Source organism: Poromitra crassiceps, assembly GCF_964638095.1.
Source record: "Poromitra crassiceps genome assembly, chromosome: 10".
Lineage (NCBI taxonomy): Eukaryota > Metazoa > Chordata > Actinopteri > Beryciformes > Melamphaidae > Poromitra > Poromitra crassiceps.
Window position 1 is genome coordinate 54115948 of NC_139631.1, and position 25276 is coordinate 54141223.

General features: G+C 45.2%; 1 protein-coding gene across 1 annotated transcript in view; it reads right to left on the minus strand.

The window, feature by feature from the left end:
• The window catches only part of apba1a (amyloid beta (A4) precursor protein-binding, family A, member 1a), a gene marked incomplete at both ends in the record, with an annotated part of 33046 nt that extends 8906 nt beyond the window's left edge, over positions 1–24140 (minus strand). The window contains 8 exons of the mRNA XM_083645085.1: positions 2453–2571; positions 4225–4404; positions 7247–7432; positions 8263–8349; positions 10692–10837; positions 13240–13277; positions 14493–14596; positions 22563–24140. Coding sequence (XP_083501211.1) covers positions 2453–2571; positions 4225–4404; positions 7247–7432; positions 8263–8349; positions 10692–10837; positions 13240–13277; positions 14493–14596; positions 22563–24140 — 2438 coding nt within the window. The remainder of the gene's footprint in view (positions 1–2452; positions 2572–4224; positions 4405–7246; positions 7433–8262; positions 8350–10691; positions 10838–13239; positions 13278–14492; positions 14597–22562) is intronic.
• Positions 24141–25276: the final 1136 nt, after the last annotated feature.

The window sequence follows — 25276 nt, forward strand, 5'->3', positions numbered from 1 at the left end:
AGTAAATCTTAGAATAGACTTTAAAATTCTGCTAATAGTTTACAAATCTCTCAACGGGTCAGGCCCACACTACATCTCTGAAATGCTTCTACACTATGAACCATCCAGATCCCTGAGATCTTCAGGCACTGGTCTACTAATTGTCCCAAGGACCAAATCAAAACATGGTGAAGCCGCGTTCTCCCACTATGCCTCTCATAACTGGAACAAACTCCCTGAACACATTAGATCTGCCCCTACTCTGCCTATTTTTAAATCCAAGCTAAAGACCTTTATGTTTACTCTTGCTTTTAACTGCTACTAAACTACTGCCTCTCTCGGCCTGTAATTTTTAAAAAAAAATTCCTGTACATTTCCAACAAATGGACTGTACATGTAATAATAATACTGAAGAGTGCCTTGTAACTTATTTAAAACAGAAATAATGTTTCATGTTTGTTAATTTGAGTATATATTTTAACTAAAACTGTCGGCTGTGTTTTTTATGTGTTTTTTATATGTGCATTGCTTTGCTGCTTGTTTTTTCGATTATTTTTTTGTAAAGCACCTTGAATTGCCTTTGTGTATGAAAGGTGCTATATAAATAAAATTTGACTTGACTTGACTTGACATCCAAAACCAAAGAACTCATCACAGACTTCTGACGGAACCCACCCCCCAAGACACCCTTCTACATCTCTGGAGAACCCATATCTACCACAGACACAGACACATTCCTGGGCACCACATCAGCAACACACTCAAATGGGACAATAACACCGATCACATAATCAAAAAGGCCAATCAAAGACTATTCCACCTCCGGCAGCTCAAAAAATTCAAAGTCAAACGCAATCTGCTCCTCCAGTTCTACACAGCCATCCTCAAAAGCATCCTCACCTCATCCATAACAGTCTGGTACAGCAGTCTGGACAGTCATTCACCAAACAAACTACAACGCATAATCAAAAAAGCTTCAAAAATCATAGGCACCCCACTCCCATCACTAGAGTCACTCTACCATAAACGCACAATCACAAGAGCAGAAAAGATCATTTCTGACTCATCTCACCCAGCTGTTCCAACTGTTGCCCTCTGGCCGGCGCTATAGATCCATTTCCACCAAAACAACCCGGTTCAAAAACAGCTTTTTCCCCACTGCCATCAGGTCACTGAACTCCACCCACTCCTGAAGCAATACCCCATCCGCAATTTCTGTTCATGTTGAATGTCCTGTATTTGTCTTTATATGCTACCTGTACTGTCTGTGTATTGTTTTCATATCTGTACTGTCCATGTATTTTTCTGCTGACACAGTAGCTATTGTGCTATAATATGCTGTACCGAAAGCAAATTCTGCCGACTTTGTTGTGCAGTCCTTAATAAATGAATCTGAATCTGAATCTATATATATATATATATATATTAGTAGTGATCTACAATTAAATACATATTAATCCCTGGAAACCAAAATCCACAAAAACCTTCTAACTATTAAATTTAGGGTCTTATGTGAGTAATTGTGTGCCTCAGAAAGTAAGTTAACATTACTTTCAACCCTAACCCCAAAAATCGACACTTTTCTACAAGGTCTGAATTTCCATTTCCTCATTGAAGAGAGCGGTGCGCGCGGTGCTAAAATGCATGATCTTATCACGTCATAAGATTTAATCGAATCACACACGCATGCACGCACGCGCACACACACACTGACACACACAGTAGCGCTGTGCACTCGCAGCGCAGAGATCTCTTCCTCTCTGTAAACCCTCTCTGTCTGTGCTATGCGTCGAGCAACGCGCGAACACACACACACACACACACACACACACACACACACACACACACACACACACACACACACACACTCCATCTCTCTTTCCTTCTCTCTCTCTCTCTCCTTCTCTCTCTCTCTCTCTCTCCGTTAACGGAGAGAGAGGGCTCCTCGGTCTGCTCAGAGAGAGAGAGAGAGAGAGACCTGCTGCAGACGGGACACGCCCACACAGTCCGCGGGAGAAAATACACTCTAAAATCTAATTGATTCTCATGACTTTTGTCATGACTGTCAAACCTAAATTTATATGCTTTGCGACGTTCATCATCGTTCAAATTTGGCTGGTGGCTTATTAACATAGGTTCCTGTGATGTGATGAACTCAAAATGCTAAATAATAATAAAATATTTCTGGTTTCCAGGGACTTTAAGTTTCTTTAATTGTAAAAAGTTTATGGATAAACAGGATAGTTGAAAAGGGGTAGGAGGATTAATTAAGTGTATACTTCTTCCTACTCCTTTTTGAACATGTAATGTTTAATTTGTGTTGAGCATGATCATTTGTTCATTGCACTTGCTATAAAGGCTTATTGTTTTTTGTTATATCTATGATTGTCATTCTTGTTTTATCTGTGTGTTTTTTTTTTATCTTTACATATTCAAAATAAAAACTATCAAATTAAATCAAATGAAATCAGACCTCTCAGCCGGCCCAGCATGCATCATGTTGGCAATGATGACTGTGGGCAGGATAGAGCCCCATCCACTCTCCACTATGACCACGCCCAGAATCTCCCCCTTAGCCTTCTCTATGAGCACCTAGAGGTGACAGCATGCAAGAACAAGCAGACATGCACAAAGAGAAACATTTACATTAATACATTTCAAGAATAATGACATGAAAATATTCAAGACCAGTGTTAAGCTGACACATCTTTGCAGTTCTCAGACCAGTGTTAAGTTGACACATCTTTGCAGTTCTCAGACCAGTGTTAAGCTGACACTTACATCTTTGCAGTTCTCAGACCAGTGTTAAGCTGACACATCTTTGCAGTTCTCAGACCAGTGTTAAGCTGACACTTACATCTTTGCAGTTCTCAGACCAGTGTTAAGCTGACACATCTTTGCAGTTCTCAGACCAGTGTTAAGTTGACACTTACATCTTTGCAGTTCTCAGACCAGTGTTAAGTTGACACTTACATCTTTGCAGTTCTCAGACCAGTGTTAAGCTGACACATCTTTGCAGTTCTCAGACCAGTGTTAAGCTGACACTTACATCTTTGCAGTTCTCAGACCAGTGTTAAGCTGACACATCTTTGCAGTTCTCAGACCAGTGTTAAGCTGACACTTACATCTTTGCAGTTCTCAGACCAGTGTTAAGCTGACACTTACATCTTTGCAGTTCTCAGACCAGTGTTAAGTTGACACTTACATCTTTGCAGTTCTCAGACCAGTGTTAAGCTGACACATCTTTGCAGTTCTCAGACCAGTGTTAAGCTGACACTTACATCTTTGCAGTTCTCAGACCAGTGTTAAGCTGACACATCTTTGCAGTTCTCAGACCAGTGTTAAGTTGACACTTACATCTTTGCAGTTCTCAGACCAGTGTTAAGCTGACACATCTTTGCAGTTCTCAGACCAGTGTTAAGTTGACACTTACATCTTTGCAGTTCTCAGACCAGTGTTAAGTTGACACTTACATCTTTGCAGTTCTCAGACCAGTGTTAAGTTGACACTTACATCTTTGCAGTTCTCAGACCAGTGTTAAGCTGACACTTTCATCTTTGCAGTTCTCAGACCAGTGTTAAGCTGACACATCTTTGCAGTTCTCAGACCAGTGTTAAGTTGACACTTACATCTTTGCAGTTCTCAGACCAGTGTTAAGTTGACACTTACATCTTTGCAGTTCTCAGACCAGTGTTAAGCTGACACATCTTTGCAGTTCTCAGACCAGTGTTAAGCTGACACATCTTTGCAGTTCTCAGACCAGTGTTAAGTTGACACTTACATCTTTGCAGTTCTCAGACCAGTGTTAAGTTGACACTTACATCTTTGCAGTTCTCAGACCAGTGTTAAGCTGACACTTTCATCTTTGCAGTTCTCAGACCAGTGTTAAGCTGACACATCTTTGCAGTTCTCAGACCAGTGTTAAGCTGACACTTACATCTTTGCAGTTCTCAGACCAGTGTTAAGCTGACACATCTTTGCAGTTCTCAGACCAGTGTTAAGCTGACACTTACATCTTTGCAGTTCTCAGACCAGTGTTAAGCTGACACTTACATCTTTGCAGTTCTCAGACCAGTGTTAAGCTGACACTTTCATCTTTGCAGTTCTCAGACCAGTGTTAAGTTGACACATCTTTGCAGTTCTCAGACCAGTGTTAAGCTGACACTTACATCTTTGCAGTTCTCAGACCAGTGTTAAGCTGACACATCTTTGCAGTTCTCAGACCAGTGTTAAGTTGACACTTACATCTTTGCAGTTCTCAGACTTGGAGAAGTGGATGAGGTCATCGTTGTACATGTCCTGTGTGTTGAGCAGGTCACTGAACTCCTTCTGGCTCAGGTCCTCTGGGTTGATGCCGTTGGCCCTCAAGAACTCCTGGTAAGCCACACTGAAGGCCTGGCCAATGGACTGAGCAATCAACTGGGCCTATTGGGAGTCGTGTTGGGTAGGGGGGGAGGTGGGAGAGTTACCATTGAATCAGTATTATTCAGTTTGTAACACTACATTGACCATCCAATCATGTATATTGGATAGTATCTGTCTGAATGAACAGCCGGTGGATTGTTGTGCGTCCACACCCCTATGAATGGAGTGCTATGGAAAAGTCTGGAGTCTGGACACCAGGCAAACAAAATGTAACTGATCAGGAAAGCAAGGAACTTGAAATGAATGTTAGGTTAGGAAGCTCCTCCCACAAGCAGGTTAGGAAGCTCCTCCCACAAGCAATTTGAATCAATCAGCCCTCTTATGCAAAGCATACACTGCACAAAAGCCTGGTTTGTCGTGGCGTGTACAGAGGTGTGTGTGTGTGTGTGTGTGTGTGTGTGTGTGTGTGTGTGTGTGTGTGTGTACAGAGGGAGGCAGGACCGACTCACTGCATTTCTGACATGTCACTCACTACATCTGACCATAGATGTCCCTGACAGGTTGGTCAAGCTGTGGCAACAACGTCCCTCTTTGATGTTAATTTCTCCGATCACAATCTGGGAACTCTGAGTCTATTTTTATTTGAAAAACAGACTCTGGGACAGCCATACCTTTTTTCCCAGCTTCCTGTACAGTGCGCCTCTCCTGCCACCGTCACTTCCTTTTCCGCGTCCGTGCTCCACTGTTTACAGTCTAAATAGCAACTTGCACTGAGACTTTACAGTAACTTTCCACTGTTGTTGTAAGACGAGTTGACGTCTTCTATACAGTTTTAACGTTATTAGTGAATAGCCGAAATGGACGCGGAAAAGGAAGTGACGGTGGCTTTTCCGTCACTTCCGCTTTCCTTTTATTTTTGTTCTTGTCACAGCAGAACCAACAGATGTGTGTGCTGTTGTCACAGCAGAACCAACAGATGTGTGTGCTGTTGCCTCAGCAGAACCAACAGATGTGTGTGCTGTTGTCACAGCAGAACCAACAGATGTGTGTGCTGTTGCCTCAGCAGAACCAACAGATGTGTGTGCTGTTGTCACAGCAGAACCAACAGATGTGTGTGCTGTTGTCACAGCAGAACCAACAGATGTGTGTGCTGTTGTCACAGCAGAACCAACAGATGCGTGTGCTGTTGTCACAGCAGAACCAACAGATGTGTGTGCTGTTGTCACAGCAGAACCAACAGATGTGTGTGCTGTTGCCTCAGCAGAACCAACAGATGTGTGTGCTGTTGCCTCAGCAGAACCAACAGATGTGTGTGCTGTTGTCACAGCAGAACCAACAGATGTGTGTGCTGTTGTCACAGCAGAACCAACAGATGTGTGTGCTGTTGCCTCAGCAGAACCAACAGATGTGTGTGCTGTTGTCACAGCAGAACCAACAGATGTGTGTGCTGTTGCCTCAGCAGAACCAACAGATGTGTGTGCTGTTGTCACAGCAGAACCAATAGATGTGTGTGCTGTTGTCACAGCAGAACCAACAGATGTGTGTGCTGTTGCCTCAGCAGAACCAACAGATGTGTGTGCTGTTGTCACAGCAGAACCAACAGATGTGTGTGCTGTTGTCACAGCAGAACCAACAGATGTGTGTGCTGTTGTCACAGCAGAACCAACAGATGTGTGTGCTGTTGCCTCAGCAGAACCAACAGATGTGTGTGCTGTTGTCTCAGCAGAACCAACAGATGTGTGTGCTGTTGTCACAGCAGAACCAACAGATGTGTGTGCTGTTGTCACAGCAGAACCAACAGATGTGTGTGCTGTTGTCACAGCAGAACCAACAGATGTGTGTGCTGTTGCCTCAGCAGAACCAACAGATGTGTGTGCTGTTGTCACAGCAGAACCAACAGATGTGTGTGCTGTTGCCTCAGCAGAACCAACAGATGTGTGTGCTGTTGTCACAGCAGAACCAACAGATGTGTGTGCTGTTGTCACAGCAGAACCAACAGATGTGTGTGCTGTTGTCACAGCAGAACCAACAGATGTGTGTGCTGTTGCCTCAGCAGAACCAACAGATGTGTGTGCTGTTGCCTCAGCAGAACCAACAGATGTGTGTGCTGTTGCCTCAGCAGAACCAACAGATGTGTGTGCTGTTGCCTCAGCAGAACCAACAGATGTGTGTGCTGTTGTCACAGCAGAACCAACAGATGTGTGTGCTGTTGTCACAGCAGAACCAACAGATGTGTGTGCTGTTGTCACAGCAGAACCAACAGATGTGTGTGCTGTTGCCTCAGCAGAACCAACAGATGTGTGTGCTGTTGCCTCAGCAGAACCAACAGATGCGTGTGCTGTTGCCTCAGCAGAACCAACAGATGTGTGTGCTGTTGCCTCAGCAGAACCAACAGATGTGTGTGCTGTTGTCTCAGCAGAACCAACAGATGCGTGTGCTGTTGTCTCAGCATAACCAACAGATGCGTGTGCTGTTGTCTCAGCATAACCAACAGATGCGTGTGCTGTTGTCTCAGCATAACCAACAGATGAGTGTGCTGTTGTCACAGCAGAACCAACAGATGTGTGTGCTGTTGTCTCAGCATAACCAACAGATGTGTGTGCTGTTGTCACAGCAGAACCAACAGATGCGTGTGCTGTTGTCTCAGCAGAACCAACAGATGTGTGTGCTGTTGTCTCAGCAGAACCAACAGATGCGTGTGCTGTTGTCTCAGCAGAACCAACAGATGCGTGTGCTGTTGTTGGACTCAAGCAGAACCAACAGATGCGTGTGCTGTTGTTGGACTCAAGCAGAACCAACAGATGCGTGTGCTGTTGTTGGACTCAAGCAGAACCAACAGATGCGTGTGCTGTTGTTGGACTCAAGCAGAACCAACAGATGCGTGTGCTGTTGTTGGACTCACGTCGTCAGACTCAAAGACGTGGCAGATCATCTTGTATTGGCGCTTGTTGTCTTGGACGGGCTCCGAGGCCTCCACGCTCTCCTCCGAGTCGGGCCGAGGCATCCGGCGCCGCGCCATCAGAACCACAATGTTGCCGATGTCAGCAATGTAGGAGATGGTCCGCAGAGGGTGGTCCATCATGGTCTCCTGATGGGAACACAGAGGACCACAACATATGCCTTTTTAGCATCTACAATAAGGTTAGAAATCACATTAATCTATTAACATAGCATGTTAATAGCATGTGTTAAGTGTTAACACATGCTTAACACTTAATTAACATATATGCTTAACACTTAATTAACATATATGCTTAACACTTAATTAACAGACGCTTAACACTTAATTAACATAGACGCTTGTCAAATGTAACCTGACCCAAACAAAAGCCATATGCAACCAACATTTAAATAAAGTATAAAATATGACCAATTATGGCCATTAACAGCACTTCCAGTGAGCACAGTTATGATTTCTATATTTATCTTGCAGTAGGACGTGCAGTAGCCTACCAGTACGTGTAGTAGCCTACCAGTACGTGCAGTAGTCTACCAGGACGTGCAGGACGTGCAGTAGTCTACCAGGACGTGCAGTAGCCTACCAGGACGTGCAGTAGTCTACCAGGATGTGCAGTAGCCTACCAGTACGTGCAGTAGTCTACCAGGACGTGCAGTAGCCTACCAGTACGTGCAGTAGTCTACCAGGACGTGCAGTAGCCTACCAGTACGTGCAGTAGTCTACCAGGACGTGCAGGACGTGCAGTAGCCTACCAGGACGTGCAGTAGCCTACCAGTACGTGCAGTAGTCTACCAGGACGTGCAGGACGTGCAGTAGCCTACCAGTACGTGAAGTAGTCTACCAGGACGTGCAGGACGTGCAGTAGTCTACCAGGACGTGCAGTAGCCTACCAGTACGTGCAGTAGTCTACCAGGACGTGCAGGACGTGCAGTAGCCTACCAGGACGTGCAGTAGCCTACCTGGGAGTCAGCGTTCAGCACTTTAATCCTCTGGGTGGAGATGAAGAGATCCACCTCTGTCATGGGCTGAGCCTCATCCTCGGGGGCCTACACACACACACACACACACACACACACACACACACACACACACACACACACACACACACACACACACACACACACACACACACACACACACACACACACACACAACCAAATGCCACAAAAATATATGTACAAACACACATACACACTCATAAAACATACAGAAGTAAAAAAAAAAAAAGAAGGCACGTGAGTAAATGTGGCTGTATAAATACACAGCAGGCTCATTACGAGCAGACTGCACAGTGATAAACCAGCTGCTTAAAGGAACACTCCGCCCATTTTCAACCAGCTTTTTATTGTTACAAAATCAGTAGTGTATCAGAAAACTGTAAACCGTTTGAGTTAAGTTGTGGACCAGTGATGTCATTTGTGCATGAATGACATCACTGGTCCACAACTTAACTCAAATAAACTCTCAATAACTGTCAAATTAAATGATGTCGGCAAAACTGTTTCCTGATATACTGCTGATTTTGTAATGATACAAAGTTGGTTGTAAATCGTGTTCCTTTAAGTTTTTGATTGAAATGTCCTTATCTAATATAAGGGCCAGCAGCTACTGTATTTGAGCAGGAGACAAGCGTGGGCTGAAAGTGCAGGGAGTTAATGAACCATATGATCATGCTCAGAAGTCTTAAAGCCGTTTGGAGACGTGCTCACATGCTGGAGCAGTGGTGCAGCTTCACTTAGAAATATTCACAAATATCTAGAATATGTCAACCTGATGTGTTTTCCTCATCAGTTGTAAAGAATCATGTTACTTGTAACACTTCATGTACAATACTACGGCAAATACATAAGCAATGCAAGAGCACAAAAATAACTTTGAATCCAAACACAAACACAGTGCAGAATATCTTCAGTGTTTCAAAAAAGAAGGTATTAAAGAGCTCTTGTGCAGCCATTTCCTGCATCCAGCAAGCTGAAAGCTTGTGATCTTAAATCAACATGATTCAATTTAAAAAAAATATACCGTAAAACTTCAATTAATAGCCTGGGCTTTTATTTTTGCTTCACTCACTGAAGTCAACCGGCCCTACCGTATATTTGAGACAGGCATGTATATGGTACAGGCCTTTAATTACTTTCACACAAAAGAGAGAGAGAAAGACAGAGAGAGAGGGAGAAAGTGAGAGAGGCTCTGGCAGTACACCCCAACGAGCCAATTAATCGCCATAGCAACAGGCTTTGTAATTGCAGATTTCAAATGGTAGCCTTTGTTTGACTGGTGATAAAAAAAAGAATTCACACACAAGGAATTAACAATCAGCATCTGCAGATTACAGAGACATGTGAGTGACAGAAATCTGATCAGATTACACCAGCAGGCGTCAGAGGACAGGAGGAGACCAGTAATACCGGAAGCCATCTTAGAAAGGATGGAAGCTGAAATTGGCCACCAGCTTCTAATCGGCTTTTATTTGTCAAAACGTGTAGCCACACCTGGCCACGGCGGCCAGTAACACCCGGCCAGTAGCCACACACGGCCAGTAACACCCGGCCAGTAACACCTGGCCAGTAAAAAGGACTTCGTGTTTAATTGGGACGCTGCTTTTAATTTAAGTTTTACAGTAGTAATACAATCCAAAGGTAGAAAAATGTTGGATATGGAATGAAAAAATGGTGAAGGGGAACTCAAACCGAAAGACAGACTGAAACAATGAATATGATGACTCCAGCAATACAAAGAGAAATGGTGCCAATCACAGATGTAATGAAAGAGACAATAGAGAAGATGGACAGGCGAGTGACGTCTAGACGGAGGGATGAATAGACAGAAAGCAGAGCGAGGGGTGGTGGGGGGGCTGAACTGAGGGGTGGAGGAGGAGACGTATCGACGTACTGCACCTTCTTCTTGTTCTGGGCTAATTTCTGGGCCGTCTGCCAGGCATGGAAGAAAGCAGACAGGAAAGTTGTGGTTAGAGCAGAGCACAGGACAGAACAGACACCAGGGCAGGACAGACACCAGGGCAGACACCACGACAGACACCAGGGCAGGACAGACACCAGGGCAGACACCAGGGCAGGACAGACACCACGACAGACACCAGGGCAGGACAGACACCAGGGCAGGACAGACACCAGGGCAGGACAGACACCAGGGCAGGACAGACACCAGGGCAGGAAGGCATAGGAGCTTAGATTTGCTCTGCTTGTGCTCAAACGCTGTGCTTGCAAAAAGTCTGAGCGCAGACAAGAAATCCAAGAGCAGAAGTTTCACAAGCGCACAAAGCAGTTTGACCACAGATCGTTCATATGAAGCCCAGGGCACACCATGTATGTATATGTATGTATGTATGCATGTATCAGGTGTGTGTGTGTGTGTGTGTGTGTGTCACCTTGATACGGCTGACAGCCTCCTGGGCCTGCATCATGCGTACGTTCTTGGAGGGCGTCTTGTCAGACAGCAGCTGGGTGGAGCCCAGGTAGTTTGCGGCGAAGATGATCCCATCGATCAGGTCCTCAGGGTCACATGGGCCTGGGACTGCAGGAAGACAGAGACCAATAGAGCTGAACAGTCACGTGACATCTTTTGCCCCGGAAGTGAGTTTCCCATTCATTTTCTTCATAGACATTTTCGAGGAATCCTTATATAACGAGTTTTAAGGCTGGAACCAAGCCAACCTGTGACCTACTGAATCGTGAGCGACCATAAAACATTTCAGTTGAAGCAAAAATTTAAAAAAATAACATCGGGGGGGAAATAAAAAATGTCGATTCCCACCATCTGATTTCAAACCCAGTACAAGATCCGACAGGAGATATGTTGCCAGATCTTGCGAGAATGTGTTGCTGAGACAGAGACAGGTCTGGAACAAACTTAAAGCAGGACTTACCCCCCCAGATTTCCTGCAAAACGGCTCTCCACTCGATCTGAAAACCCCGCAGGCAAGATGGCCGCCCACACTCCCCTCCTTAGCTGGCAGAATTCCTCCCCCATAAACTAACATATATTGGCCAATAAGTATGTAACATACAAAATAAAACAACCCGTAATATCTTAACACTTTGAGTGCCACGGCCCTTGGGCAAAAGGTTGCTTGCTGTGCCACATAGGCCGCAATGCATTTTAAAACAGTCATATCATTTCTTTAATAATTACTATGTAAACACTGAACACGCACAAATAACGATGAGACTCTCTTCTATCACCTGCAAAAAAAAGTTTATTGATCCCATTTTCCGTTCTTTAGTTATGAGCCGGAGAAGATAGCTTGATTGAACGAAAAACAGACCTTTTTTTCTACGAGCTGAGATAATGAGCCTTTTGTGAAATTAAACATTTCAAGCACATCACTGACTCTGAAGCTAATTTTCTGATGTAGTCACACCTCAAAAATAATTTCCTTCAATAAAACAGTGAAGGCCAGGGAATTTTGTTTGGCAGAATAATATTTTTGAGCTGTAACCAGCAGCACTGGCCCCTGCGTGCGCTGCTGGTTACAGCTTCCTCCTGTGTCAAATGCCATGTAACCGACCCTTCCTCCTGTAATCCTGTCCTGCTGTCTGGGTCTGTCTGGGTGAAGTGTTGTATGGTGCTCTGCGTGCCCCCCCCCCCCCCCCAACTGCACACGCCTCCTCCTGGGTGTGTCTGTTGGCTCTCTACTGAGTTTGCTCTGCACAGTGAAGGGTCCGCGACATCCAGCATTTTTACAGCGTTCCGCGTGTTTGTCACGGGCTCCTATGCTTCCAGTTGAGAATAATAAGACAGATTATGCGGATGTGCTGTGGCAGCGTACACGGAGGTGCTCAGTTGTGACAGCGGATGCTGCTGCTGCGGGCACAGGCACAGCTGGCGTTGTGCTCGTTGTGCTTCATGCACATCGATGCATACGGACGGATGCGATGCGATTTCCTCCTTTTCCCCAGCGACTTCTTCTGTGTGTTTGGCTCCTTTTTCTCTGATCAGGAGAGTGCTGTCGCCACCTAATGGGTTTGTAAAATAGGTTATCGACCTCCAATAGCTACAATATTGTTAGAGGCGACGTAAGAAGCTTAGATCGACACCCCCCCTTCAAAAAAACAATTTGGAGTTACTGACGCCATTTGGCGTCGCTGGCACTCTACAGTAAATTTCTAATGACGCCATATGGCGTCGCTGGCACTCAATGTGTTAATTTTATGTAGAATGCAGAGGACATGTAACTGTTTAGTTAAACTTGCATTCCAGGAATATTGTGCTCTAAAGATGACGCTAGTGGCTCGAGACTGTTTCGTCCTGAAAAAAAACTGGTTTTAGCGTAACCTATGTGGGATTCGATGCGTAACCTATGTGGGTTTTAGCGTAACCTATGTGGGATTCGAGGCGTAACCTATGTGGGGTTTGGCGTAACCTATGTGGGATTCTAAATAACGCATCCGAGATATAAAATGTTATGAATATAGCCACGTTATAAACAACAAACTAACGCTGGTGATCCGTATGGAAACAGTGTTACTCGAAATGGTTAAAAGTTCTATCAATTTGGTCATTTAGTGGCGTTTTACTGCCATGTAACATAACTAACTAGCGGCTAACATTAGCCACAGTGGGCATTACCCATGGATGCATTGCTCTTAAAGGGCTCGCGCCGCGTGAACTACAGTAATAATCAATGGGGAAAAAAAACAATTTTTCACATGAGTGGGGCGCGTGCTAACCCCACCGTGATGTCACGATGTACCAAATATCCCATTCATTTGAGGGCACAAAAAAAGCAGTGTTCCACCCATAGAGGGAACTTATGCTGCTGAAAATGATACAAATGGTACAATGGTAACAGTTTGGTCTCAAATGTGGAAATGTTGACCAGAATTCTTCACACACCACCCCCATAGTCATATATATTGGTTAAAAGCTGAAAAAAAGTGTTTTGGGGGTAAGTTACACTTTAATGAGACACTCACCTTCTACGTATGTGGGGAAGGATGCAAGGCTTCTTCTCCTAGACTATGAATAGACAGGACAAAGTGTTATTATTTATTCAAACTTTCAACATGCTTTCAACTCGACAGGCAAAAGTGAAATTCAGATGCAATCTGCAATCTATAATGAGTAGGGATGGGCATTTCTAGCAAAAACACTATTCGAAATTCGCTGGCCAAATTCGAATTTAATTCGAAATTCGAAAATAAAATAAAAATGTAAAAAAAATTTTTTTTTTTTTTTTGTGAGTGAAATGTTGCATTGTCTCCCCTGATTCTAAGTCTATGGCTTTATTAATTAATATAAAAAGCTTCTGCTGTGGATTTTTAGCTCAAACAAGCATCGCACCACTGAAGTAAAGAACATGTTACATGACATTGACATTTTCGAAAATAAAAAACAGTTTTGACAATCATGAGTGGTTCATTAAATATTTAGTAGGCTCAGGTCTGAGTGCCAAAGGGGTGCCAAAGTCACCCCCTCTCCCTCTTCATGGGATTTCATCCGCCATTCATTTTTCCATAAACCTTGCTTAAAATGCTTATAAAAATTGTTTTACTTGCTCAAACCAAGCGATTTGACTATACTTAGAATCAGGGGAGACAATGCAACATTTCACTCAATTTTTTTTTTTTCGAATTTCGAATTTCAATAATAAAAGTCGACCTTGATAATAACAACGATTATTCGAAAATTCGAAATTCGATGCCCATCCCTAATAATGAGTATAGACACTTTTCAATCTATAATGAGTGACTGTATAGACACTTTTCAATCTATAATGAGTGACTGTATAGACACTTTTCAATCTATAATGAGTGACTGTATAGATGCTTTTCAATCTATAATGAGTGACTGTATAGACGCTTTTCAATCTATAATGAGTGACTGTATAGACACTTTTCAATCTATAATGAGTGACTGTATAGACACTTTTCAATCTATAATGAGTGACTGTATAGACACTTTTCACAGAATTGTGTGAGGCTGTGGTTTACAGTGAGGGGTCCACGCGGCCTCTTTGGGCTTATTGCTTAATTTGAAATCTAGCTAATTTCCTGTCAGCTGTTGTATTAGCAAACACTGCAACAGGATGTAAGTTAGGGCCATTTAGAATGTTTCTGTTGTCAATATAATGAGTGACTCTAGTGAACATCTAAGTGTGCTGCAGTATTGAACACACCTCTTTATTGTGACTCTAGTGAACATCTAAGTGTGCTGCAGTATTGAACACACCTCTTTATTGGAGGGAGGGGATTCAAAGCTGTCATCCTGTAACAGATGTCGGCTGGATGACTCCGCCCCTGGAGGAGGAGAGGACGAGCCTGAACCAGGAGACTGGAGAGAGAGAGAGACAGAGAGAGAGAGAGTCCAACTGACTGAGAGATTCACCCTGCACATTTACCGCCATCTTTAAAATAAGTATTAAAATTATGATGGATATATGAGGTTATGTCAAAGGAAGACCACTTTTTGAGGAAAATGTTAGATCATTTGCCTCTTTCGTTCCTGTTGGTATAAGCATCTAGGCTTGGGCGATATGCAAAAATGTATATTGTGATCCTGTCCCAACAAAATATTGCGATATGCGATCCAATTTTAGTGGGAATGGCAATTTTTCCATTTATTTTTCACCCAGAAATAAAATAAAAATATGATGTGATTTTTACTGGGGCCTGTTCCCTTACATCTGGAGAATATAATTTGTAGGCCGGGACATCTCTGTAGCACCACAATGCTTCATTTAATGACACATTTTTCCTTTATCAAATACTTGCAGGCCCTTGCCATTTGGATATTGCACTTAGCCATATTGCGATTTATTGCGGTTTGATTAATAGTCCAGTAAAAATAGGGTTCAACGTCTCACTAATTACAACACAAGCAAACTCAAGCAAACAAGATCAATCCAGAAGGAGGCGGTAATGCAACATAAAGGATGCCAACTTCCATAAAACACCACAGAAGAAGAATGGAAACCAAGGCCGAGGTCGGCGTGAGGAACCAGATGATGGCTTCCGCAGCCGCTCCTGGGCTGAAATCTCTATGAACGGAGGACCTCTTCAGGAAGTGAAGGCGCGTTGCTCAGGAGGGATGAGGAACGGAGGAACATGAGACGAGGCGCAACAGCCAAGATTGAGGAGGTGTGAGAAACACTGTAAACTTGAAAGAAGAAGGAGAACCAGGTATTTTCTTTCAAATGTAATTTTTTTTTTTTTACAAATCGCTTAAGCTATAGATTAAGATCGATCACATTCCCGTGCATCCTGGTGGCTCACCTGGTAGCAGCCAGGTGTACCACGGAGGCGTGGTCCTTCGCGCGGCCGATGCGGGTTCTAATCTGAACCGAGGTCTTTTGCCACATATCATCCCCTCTCTCTCTCCCCACCTTTCCTGTCTGCCTACTGTCCTGTCTAATAAAGGCAAAATGCCCCCCAACATTTAAAATAGCACCATTTTCATCATTTTACTGTGGCCCTGCAGTCATGTTCCACCCTGACACAGACATGAAGTCATGTTCCACCCTGACACAGACATGAAGTCATGTTCCACCCTGACACAGACATGAAGTCATGTTCCACCCTGACACAGACATGAAGTCATGTTCCACCCTGACACAGACATGCAGTCATGTTCCACCCTGACACAGACATGAAGTCATGTTCCACCCTGACACAGACATGAAGTCATGTTCCACCCTGACACAGACATGAAGTCATGTTCCACCCTGACACAGACACGGGGGACTTCTGGCTCTGGTTCATGGAGATGTCCGACCCTCTTGTACAAACTCTTGATGCATATAATGCAGGAAATAGTGACGAAGGAGTGTTGCTCAATAATCTGTCAACCACCTCCCTAGTCATGGTCGTCGTATGGCGTGTGCCATCTGTCCAGGCAACATGTTGTATGTTGATGATAGACTCTGAGCTGTCAGATGAGCAACAGGCCTTCTTCAATGACCACTTCATCCAGTAACTGACAGCGCTACCCTCCTCCCGCCAGCCACTGGACCTTTGGATAAAAACAATTGTGAATCTGAACTCAAAGCTAAAGCAAGGATGCTTCAGCTCCGACAGAATGTTCTCAACAACAAGAAATGCAAACAACGTGGATGAAGTCTACTTTGAAGTGGAACCTCAAGTGCCAGCATCACCATAGGAAGCATGTTGAATGCCAGCCAGCGAGGATGAAGAAGGATGAGCAGGCAGTTCAGGGCCTGCAGGCATGCATGAAGGATTTTGACGCTGAGCCCTTTGACATCTCCTCACCTAAACTGAGTCTGGCCTGGTTGCCTCACCGGAGTTAGTGCATGACCTCCAGACCGCCCTTCCACATGGCCAAAATCAGATTGAAACCCTCCTGCAAGAGCGAGTGTTCACCAAGCTCAAGCCTCTCACTGAAAAGATCCACAGGAACAAGAAACGGAATTCTCTTAGCAAGAAGATCTGTGCACCATCTGGTGCACATATGAAGGTGGCCCAGATCAAGCGATCGGGGCTGGCGGCCCTGGTGACTCTACAACATAGATGGGTCAATGCTCAAGAAGACTGTTAAGAGCAAGTTGTTAGAGCTATTCAACCTAGACCCAGTTATTAAAGAACTATGAGGGCTTGACAGTGTGAGCATTTTAATCGCATGTGCTACTAAAAATAGAACAGTGAGAATTGTAAAATGCAATTTGGAGCACGTGTGCGAGTACAGAATTCAACCGTTCAATTATTTTTTATAATGTTGTTGTTTGAATGCTGTGGACATTTAAAGGCTGTGGCCGACTGCACATGAACGCAGCACTGAGCTGAACCAACACGGTGTCCGAAGAAACTCTGTAATGATACACGTTACACGTTAGCCACTAGCCAGTTACTGGCTGGCAAGACAAGAGTCACATAAACAGATGGAATTAAAAAGTGTCAGACGATGGATTTGTAGACGGGAGACAAAGCTACCGCTGCAGCTGACGATAGTTATGGCTAGCGCCTAGTGTTTTAGCTGGCTTGGATGAATGACGTCGCTAGATAGGTAGCAGCTAATGTTCGCGTTAGCAACACAAGCGTTAGCATGCCACTCGCTAACGTTATCTTCAAAAAGACCTGTTGACAATCTGGCTAACGTCATGCTGTCTCTGTTAGATAGACCATCTATATCAGCTATCTGATAACATCACACAGCTATGGTTTTCATTCAATAGTCCTTGCTTCTTTGATCAAACTACGGTAATAGCACAGCAGCTAACATTAGCTGCATATTCAACACCCAGTATCTAATGTTACTAGACTGGTGATTTTCACTGGATGCTGTCTGCATCATGCAGGGCAAAACTGACAGGTTTTTGTCTGTCTGTCTGTCTGTCTGTCTGCCTGCCTGCCTGTCTGTCTGTCTGTCTGTCTCTGGACAGATTTTGTGAATACAATAGCGTCACTACATGCAAGATGCAGTCAGGAAACTGTACAGGTGTGTCATTGATATCAAAATGAAACTGTACAGGTGTGTCATTGATATCAAAATGAAACTGTACAGGTGTGTCATTGATATCAAAATGAAACTGTACAGGTGTGTCATTGATATCAAAATGAAACTGTACAGGTGTGTCATTGATATCAAAATGAAGGCCGGGTTTGAAAATGTGTGTGATCTGAGCAAGGGGGCGGGTCCCCCCACAGTTTACGCCCCTGGCCCCCCATCGCAAGATGGTCTCTAGTTTATTTTATGAACCCTTCAGGCTTTTTAAGTCCATGGATATCCTGCCTTAAGATATTGACCATGTCAATTAACACATTAAAGTTGATAACGTAACAAATATGATGCCATATTTGGCTTCAAATTGAAAGTTTTATGCTTACAAAAATCCACAACTTCAATTCATAACTTCCCACATGTCATACGACTCTTCAAAGCACTGATAGACAACTTTGACTTTTATACCTGTATAATCATCAGTTGAACACAGGGATACATTATTGATGGTTTAGAGTGATTTGACAACGGCTAAGAGCTGTTGGCGTGCCGTGGACACCTCTTTGAAACCTCGCTTATTTCCTGTCAGCGATTGTATTAGCAAACACTGCAACAGGAAGTGAGCTAGGGTCAATTTTAGAATGTTTATGTTGTCGAGTTAAAACCGTCCATAACAAACACCTCAAAATGTCCAAACCTGGTCTCCATCATCACGATGCTGGTCAGGCTGCTGCTGCTTGGCTTGTTTCTCCTCGTGCTTCTCTACTTGGTAAATCCAAAAGTTCTCCATCGCTCTCAACCAACAGACACTTCTATCTGAACCTGTTAGAGCAGTTAGGAACGTCTAGGACGCCTCCAAGATGAACAGCAGCTACTGTTGACAGTGGTGCTGAATAGTTAACATCGTCTGCAAGAGCCGGCTACAGGGAGGGCAGGCAGCTACTCAGGTGACACTCAGGTATCAGGATTCACCATAGAATCAGCCAATCAGGATTCACCATGGAATCAGCCAGGTGCGTCTGACTCTGTCTGTCTTTCTGTTGGTATGGATTTTGCTAAATATGATGCTAAAAGCATTCATGCCAAATCATCTGCTAAATATTCCTCAGGTTCTATAAAAAAAAACATATTTATGTGGAAATGTCATCCAGTGCAAACCTGGATACAGGTATGTTCTGGCCATGGTGATTGTGTGTGTGTGTGTGTGTGTGTGTGTGTGTGTGTGTGTGTGTGTGTGTGTGTGTGTGTGTGTGTGTGTGTGTGTGTGTGCGCGCGCGCGCGCGTGCGAGTCGTGACAAGCAGCGGAAAACAGGCCGTCTCCTCCTGAGGTATTGGATCCTCACTGAATTATTGAACTTCTCTCACCCTCTTTGTCTCTCTCACCCATCCTGAATAAATCATTATAATAACATGTGACAAGAACACACTCGACTAGAGGAGGTGGAGAAGGTGACAAAGGGAAAGAATACACTGGACTAATAATAATAATAATAAATATGGGATTTATATAGCGCTTTTCAAGGACTCAAAGACGCTTACTAGAAGCGCTTACTATAAAGACTAGAGGAGGTGGAGAAGGAAAGAATACACTAGACTAGAGGAGGTGGAGAGGGTGAGAGAGGGAAAGAATACACTGGACTAGAGGAGGTGGATAAGGAAAGAATACACTAGGCTAGAGGAGGTGGAGAAGGTGAGAGAGGGAAAGAAACTATAGAATACACTACATTAGAGGAGGTGGAGAGGGTGAGAGAGGGAATAAACTATAGAATACACTTGACTAGAGGAGGTGGAGAAGGTGAGAGGGAAAGAATACACTAGACTGGAGGAGGTGGAGAAGGTGAGAGGGAAAGAATACACTAGACTGGAGGTGGAGAAGAGCTGCACTGTTGCAACATGGCTGAGAACAGCTGACTGTGTTTCTACTAGCTAATGTTACGTAGCTAGTAGTGGCTAGTTGCATGCTAACATTAGATGTTATGTAGCTAGTGGCTAGCTGCATACTAACTAGGGCTGTCAAATTATTAATTTTATTAATTGCGATTAATCTTGCTATTAACTATAGTTAATCGCGATTTTGTTTGCATTTTTGTATCGCATGTTTAAAATGCCATTATTTTGCATTTCAAAGCATTTTTAATTCGATATTAATCATTCTTACCAGTGTGTCGTGATTGGGAATCAAATTAATGCAAATAAATGTACTTTGTGATCTTGAATTTTAGATTTATTTTCAATTCAATAGAAGTGGAATGTAGACAGGAGGTAACAATGTCTACAAAATATATCTAGAACCGATACTTCCGGCGGCGGTGCTGTGGAGCAGTCGAAACCCAAAATGATACAGCCGAAGAAGGCTGTGTCTGAGCTAAAAACTTTGGCACTTCCATGTGAATAATGGCTCGGTATTGGAAACTGTGTATTGATAACGTGTATATCGCGTGAAGCCATTGGAGCCGACCTCCCAGTGGTTAGAGGACCCGCGCATCCGAGACTCTGAAGGAAGAATGAGTGATGAGTCTCGCGCTAGCTAGCTGGCTGCTAGCTGGCCGCTAGCTACTTTTAGGTGATCGCTCACCTCAAACTCGATGTACTTCGGTGATATTTTAATTCCGTTTTACACAAGGTGCAAACTACGGCTCTCGACTTGTCCACTGTGCCATTTGGGGAGTTTTTTAAAGTAAAACGAGCCATTTAGAAGCGTATTGCTGTCGTTCTCTTCCATGCCTGCACAAGCAGGAGACAGGAAACCGAATGGCTTGACTACAAGTACGGGTGCGACGAAGGCACAAAATAGCGGGATGCGATTAAAAAAATAACGCGTTATGGCCGGCCCTTAATCGCATCGCGATTAACGCGTTAACGCTGACAGCCATAATACTAACATTAGATGTTATGTAGCTAGTGGCTAGTTGCATGCTAACATTAGATGTTATGTAGCTAGTGGCTAGTTGCATGCTAACATTAGATGTTATGTAGCTAGTGGCTAGTTGCATGTTAACATTAGATGTTATGTAGCTAGTGGCTAGTTGCATGCTAACATTAGATGTTATGTAGCTAGTGACTAGTTGCATGCTAACATTAGATGTTATGTAGCTAGTGGCTAGTTGCATGCTAACATTAGATGTTATGTAGCTAGTGGCTAGTTGCATGTTAACATTAGATGTTATGTAGCTAGTGGCTAGTTGCATGTTAACATTAGATGTTATGTAGCTAGTGGCTAGTTGCATGCTAACATTAGATGTTATGTAGCTAGTGGCTAGTTGCATGCTAACATTAGATGTTATGTAGCTAGTGGCTAGTTGCATGCTAACATTAGGTGTTATGTAGCTAGTGGCTAGTTGCATGCTAACATTAGATGTTATGTAGCTAGTGGCTAGAATTCCCACTGGCCATTGAATTTCTGGAATACCATGGAATTTTGAGAGGTATTCCAGTCAGGGAATTTTACAAATGGGTCACTTTACAAAGAGGCACCAGCATCTATTTTCCAAACCAACCAGTCCAAAGCAGACTTTAGACCAGGGATGTCAGAGATACGGCCCGCGCCCGCGGGCAGGTTTCATCCGGCCCGCGAGATGTTTTGGAATATTAAAATAAAATAAAAAATAAAATAAAATATTATTATTATTATTAAATTCGCACCCCATTATCATGAACTACGTGTGGCTAATAAGCAAGCTGAGTTCATTCATAAGTTAATTAACCTGCACTACAAGGAAGTATGTCAGTAGGTCATCAGGTGTAAACAAAGCCACCATGATGCCACGCTGGAATTGAATCGCGCATTCGGCTACCTACCAAAAAACAAAGGAATCAACAAGATGCTGTCGAAAAAGAGAAAGGTTGACACGGAATGCAGGCAGTTTCAAGAGAAATGGAAAGAGCAGTATTTCTTTTGTGAAGTAAATGGGTAAATGAGTCGAATTGATTTTAGTAAAAAAAAAAATCCGGCCCCCATGAGGTCTCAGTTGAACAAATCCGGCCCTCTACCTAATATGAGTCTGACACCCCTGCTTTAGACCATCAATAATGCAGTACGTCAATATGTGAGAATCTGATGATGATTTTGAAATGAGTTTGCTTGTAAGGCAAAGGGCTCTCAAAAGAATAGCTGCTTTTTGATCTATCTACAGCATTATAATAAATGCATTGTATTTATCACCATTATGTGCTCATAATGTATGTGTTTTTGAACAACACACAAGGAGGCTTGGTTAACAAGCGAGGAAGACAAAAATACGGTGGCGCAATGGAGGGCCCTAGTGGTCGCTATTTCTGTACAGCAAGTAGAAGACTTTACGCCCGGCCAGTCGGTGTCATTTTAAGTTGTAACTTAAGTTAACTTACATCTATATTTCAGTTCTTGGAAAATTAGACCATCTAAAAGTGGTAGATGATCTGAGCTGGTGTTTGATGGGAAGAGATGGTTTCATGCTGGTTAAGGTGCTAAATGAGACCACTGATGCTGATACTGATGCTATTATTATTATTATTAGTCTTGCTCTGTTCATAGTCTGTGAGCTCTATTTCATTAATTTAATTACTTTACTTAATTTACTACTTTGTGTGTGTGTGTGTGTGTGTGTGTGTGTGTGTGTGTGTGTGTGTGTGTGTGTGTGTGTGTGTGTGTGTGTGTGTGTGTATGAGTGTGTGTGTGTGTGTGTGTGTGTGTGTGTGTGAGAGTGAGAGAGAGACCAGGGGGAAGAGGGAGAGAGGAGAGGGCTCAGTCTCTAAAGGGGGCATCATAATGCTCTCTGACCCAATGATGAACAGGTGTCTGATAGAACAAGTACATATCACTTGGTATCACAATTCAGCAATACAAATCCCAGATCCCTGCACTTACGTCGCCCCCTAGTGATGGCTGTAGGTCACACTCAGCAGTGGGGCTCAGGTCCTGTCTCATCACCCAAATAGGCTCCTTGGGCTCGTCGGGTGTATAAGGAGATCTGACAGTGCGGGTCTTCACCTCCTCGATGGCCTCCTTAATGTCCTTGATGGCCAGAGATATGGCATCGCGTTTCTCCTGACTGTTCCTCATCACCACCACTTCCTCCAGCGGACTGAGCGCCTGGCTCATCTCGGCTTTATAGTTTTCCCCCTGGGAGTTGGGCTGGGCTTTTTCTTCTCCCAGCAATTCCTCGCTTTCCTCATCGATAGTGCCTCCGGTGGCCCGGTGGAGGCTCTGTGAGCTCAGACTCTCTCTGACCTCGGCCACAATGCTGTCGATGTCCTCTGTCTCCTCCTGCTGGTCGTAGCTGTCGGCGCGCGGGTACGGGGCAAACTCCGCCTCCTTCTCGGGACTGTCCGACTCGCCGTCCGACCGCTCGTCATAATGCTTCAGCCTGGAGCCCACCGCCTCCTGCTGCTGATAGTCTCCGCCTCCCGCCCCGCCCTCCAGCAGCCGAAAGCCCGCCCTCCTCTGCCGGAGAGACTCCGCCCGTTCGGCGGGCGGCGAAACTGATGAGGGGGCATCGCCAATTTCCTCATACACGTGTTCGGACAGCGAATAAATGTCATATGGTTCGGAGTAGGCCTCGTCCTCCGCTCCGGCCTCCAAACTCTCCGTACTCCGCACGGCCGAGATGTGTTCCCGTTCCCCGCAGTGGCTGAGGGGCTGGGTGTAGACATAGTTGGAGTAGCCAGGGTTCAGAGCCTCCTCTGCTTCGTCCCGTCTCTGGGGGGGCTGGATGTCAGGCAGGGGTTCAGGCGGGAGGTGCGGGGGCTGTGGAGGGTAGTCGGGGTGGAGGTGTTGCTGTTCGGCCTCGGCGCTCTCGGCGTATCCCTCCGCCTCGGGGCGTAGCTGCACTCCGTAGCTCCCCGCCTCGTCCTCCACCTCCGGTTGGTCCTCGGGCTCCAGCGACATCACCACCAGCCCGTCGTCGCCCTCGGCCCGGTCCGTGTGGGTGTGGAAGCCACTCTCGGTGCTGGCCGAGCGGGCCAGCACCGAGTCGTCCCTTTCTCTCTTGTCCTCCTGGTTCATGTCTGCATGCTTCTCCTGTTGCTGTGCTAGCTGCTGTGCTCTCTCCGCCTCTCTCTGCTGCTTCTGTCGGTGCCTCTGCTGCTGGGCTCTGATCCGGGCCTCGCTGTCCCCCTGTCTGCGGTAGCGCGTCACGGCGGGCCGGGGGATGGGCCGGGGCTGCTCGGGCTGTGGAGGCGACCGGGCCCCCTGATGCAGCTCCGCGTCTGGGCCCTCCTGAGGCGACTGGGCCCCCTGATGCAGCTCCGTGTCCGGCTCCTCTTGCGGCCTGCGCTGCGGTGGCCCCCTGGCTCTGCCTCCACCGGGGGCCTCGCAGCGCCTGTAGCGTTTCTCCTGGTTGCCGTGGTTACGAGACCGCCCGTTGTGGTGGTTGTGGGGATGGCGGGGTGGGGCGTCGGCCTCTTCCATCATCTCCTGGCCAAGCTCCGCCTCCTGGGGGTTCATGGCTGTCTGCGATCAGTTGGTCCAAAAGGTGTCTAGGAGTCCATTGTCAGCACAAGCCTCAGACACACACAGCTCAGACACACAAGCCTCAGACACACACAGCCTCAGACACACACAGCTCAGACACACACACACACACACACACACACACACACACACACACACACACACACACAGCCTCAGACACACACAGCTGGGACTGAATGATAGACAGAATAAGAAATGGAAGGAATAGGAGGGGAGGAGCAAAAAGAGAGAGAGCAAGTTGGAAAATATACGTATCCGAGAAGATTCTTTATAATCACACATACAGTTGGCTCCATCTATCACATGGATGTACATACAGCACGCCATATTAGGAGTATCAACACGTGGAACGTGTTTGTTAGTATAACATTCAATTCACAACATTTCGTGGCAAATAATAATACCCGCATGTCGGACTCAGAGCAGATGAGGAGCCTTTTGTGCACTGTGTGCACTGTAGTCTGCAGGTAGAGTGCACTCAGTGTGCACTGTAGTCTGCAGGTAGAGTGCACTCAGTGTGCACTGTGCTCTGCAGGTAGAGTGCACTCAGTGTGCACTGTAGTCTGCAGGTAGAGTGCACTCAGTGTGCACTGTAGTCTGCAGGTAGAGTGCACTCAGTGTGCACTGTGCTCTGCAGGTAGAGTGCACTCAGTGTGCACTGTGCTCTGCAGGTAGAGTGCACTCAGTGTGTGCACTGTAGTCTGCAGGTAGAGTGCACTCAGTGTGCACTGTGCTCTGCAGGTAGAGTGCACTCAGTGTGCACTGTAGTCTGCAGGTAGAGTGCACTCAGTGTGTGCACTGTAGTCTGCAGGTAGAGTGCACTCAGTGTGTGCACTGTAGTCTGCAGGTAGAGTGCACTCAGTGTGCACTGTGCTCTGCAGGTAGAGTGCACTCAGTGTGCACTGTAGTCTGCAGGTAGAGTGCACTCAGTGTGCACTGTGCTCTGCAGGTAGAGTGCACTCAGTGTGCACTGTGCTCTGCAGGTAGAGTGCACTCAGTGTGCACTGAGCTCTGCAGGTAGAGTGCACTCAGTGTGTGCACTGTAGTCTGCAGGTAGAGTGCACTCAGTGTGTGCACTGTAGTCTGCAGGTAGAGTGCACTCAGTGTGC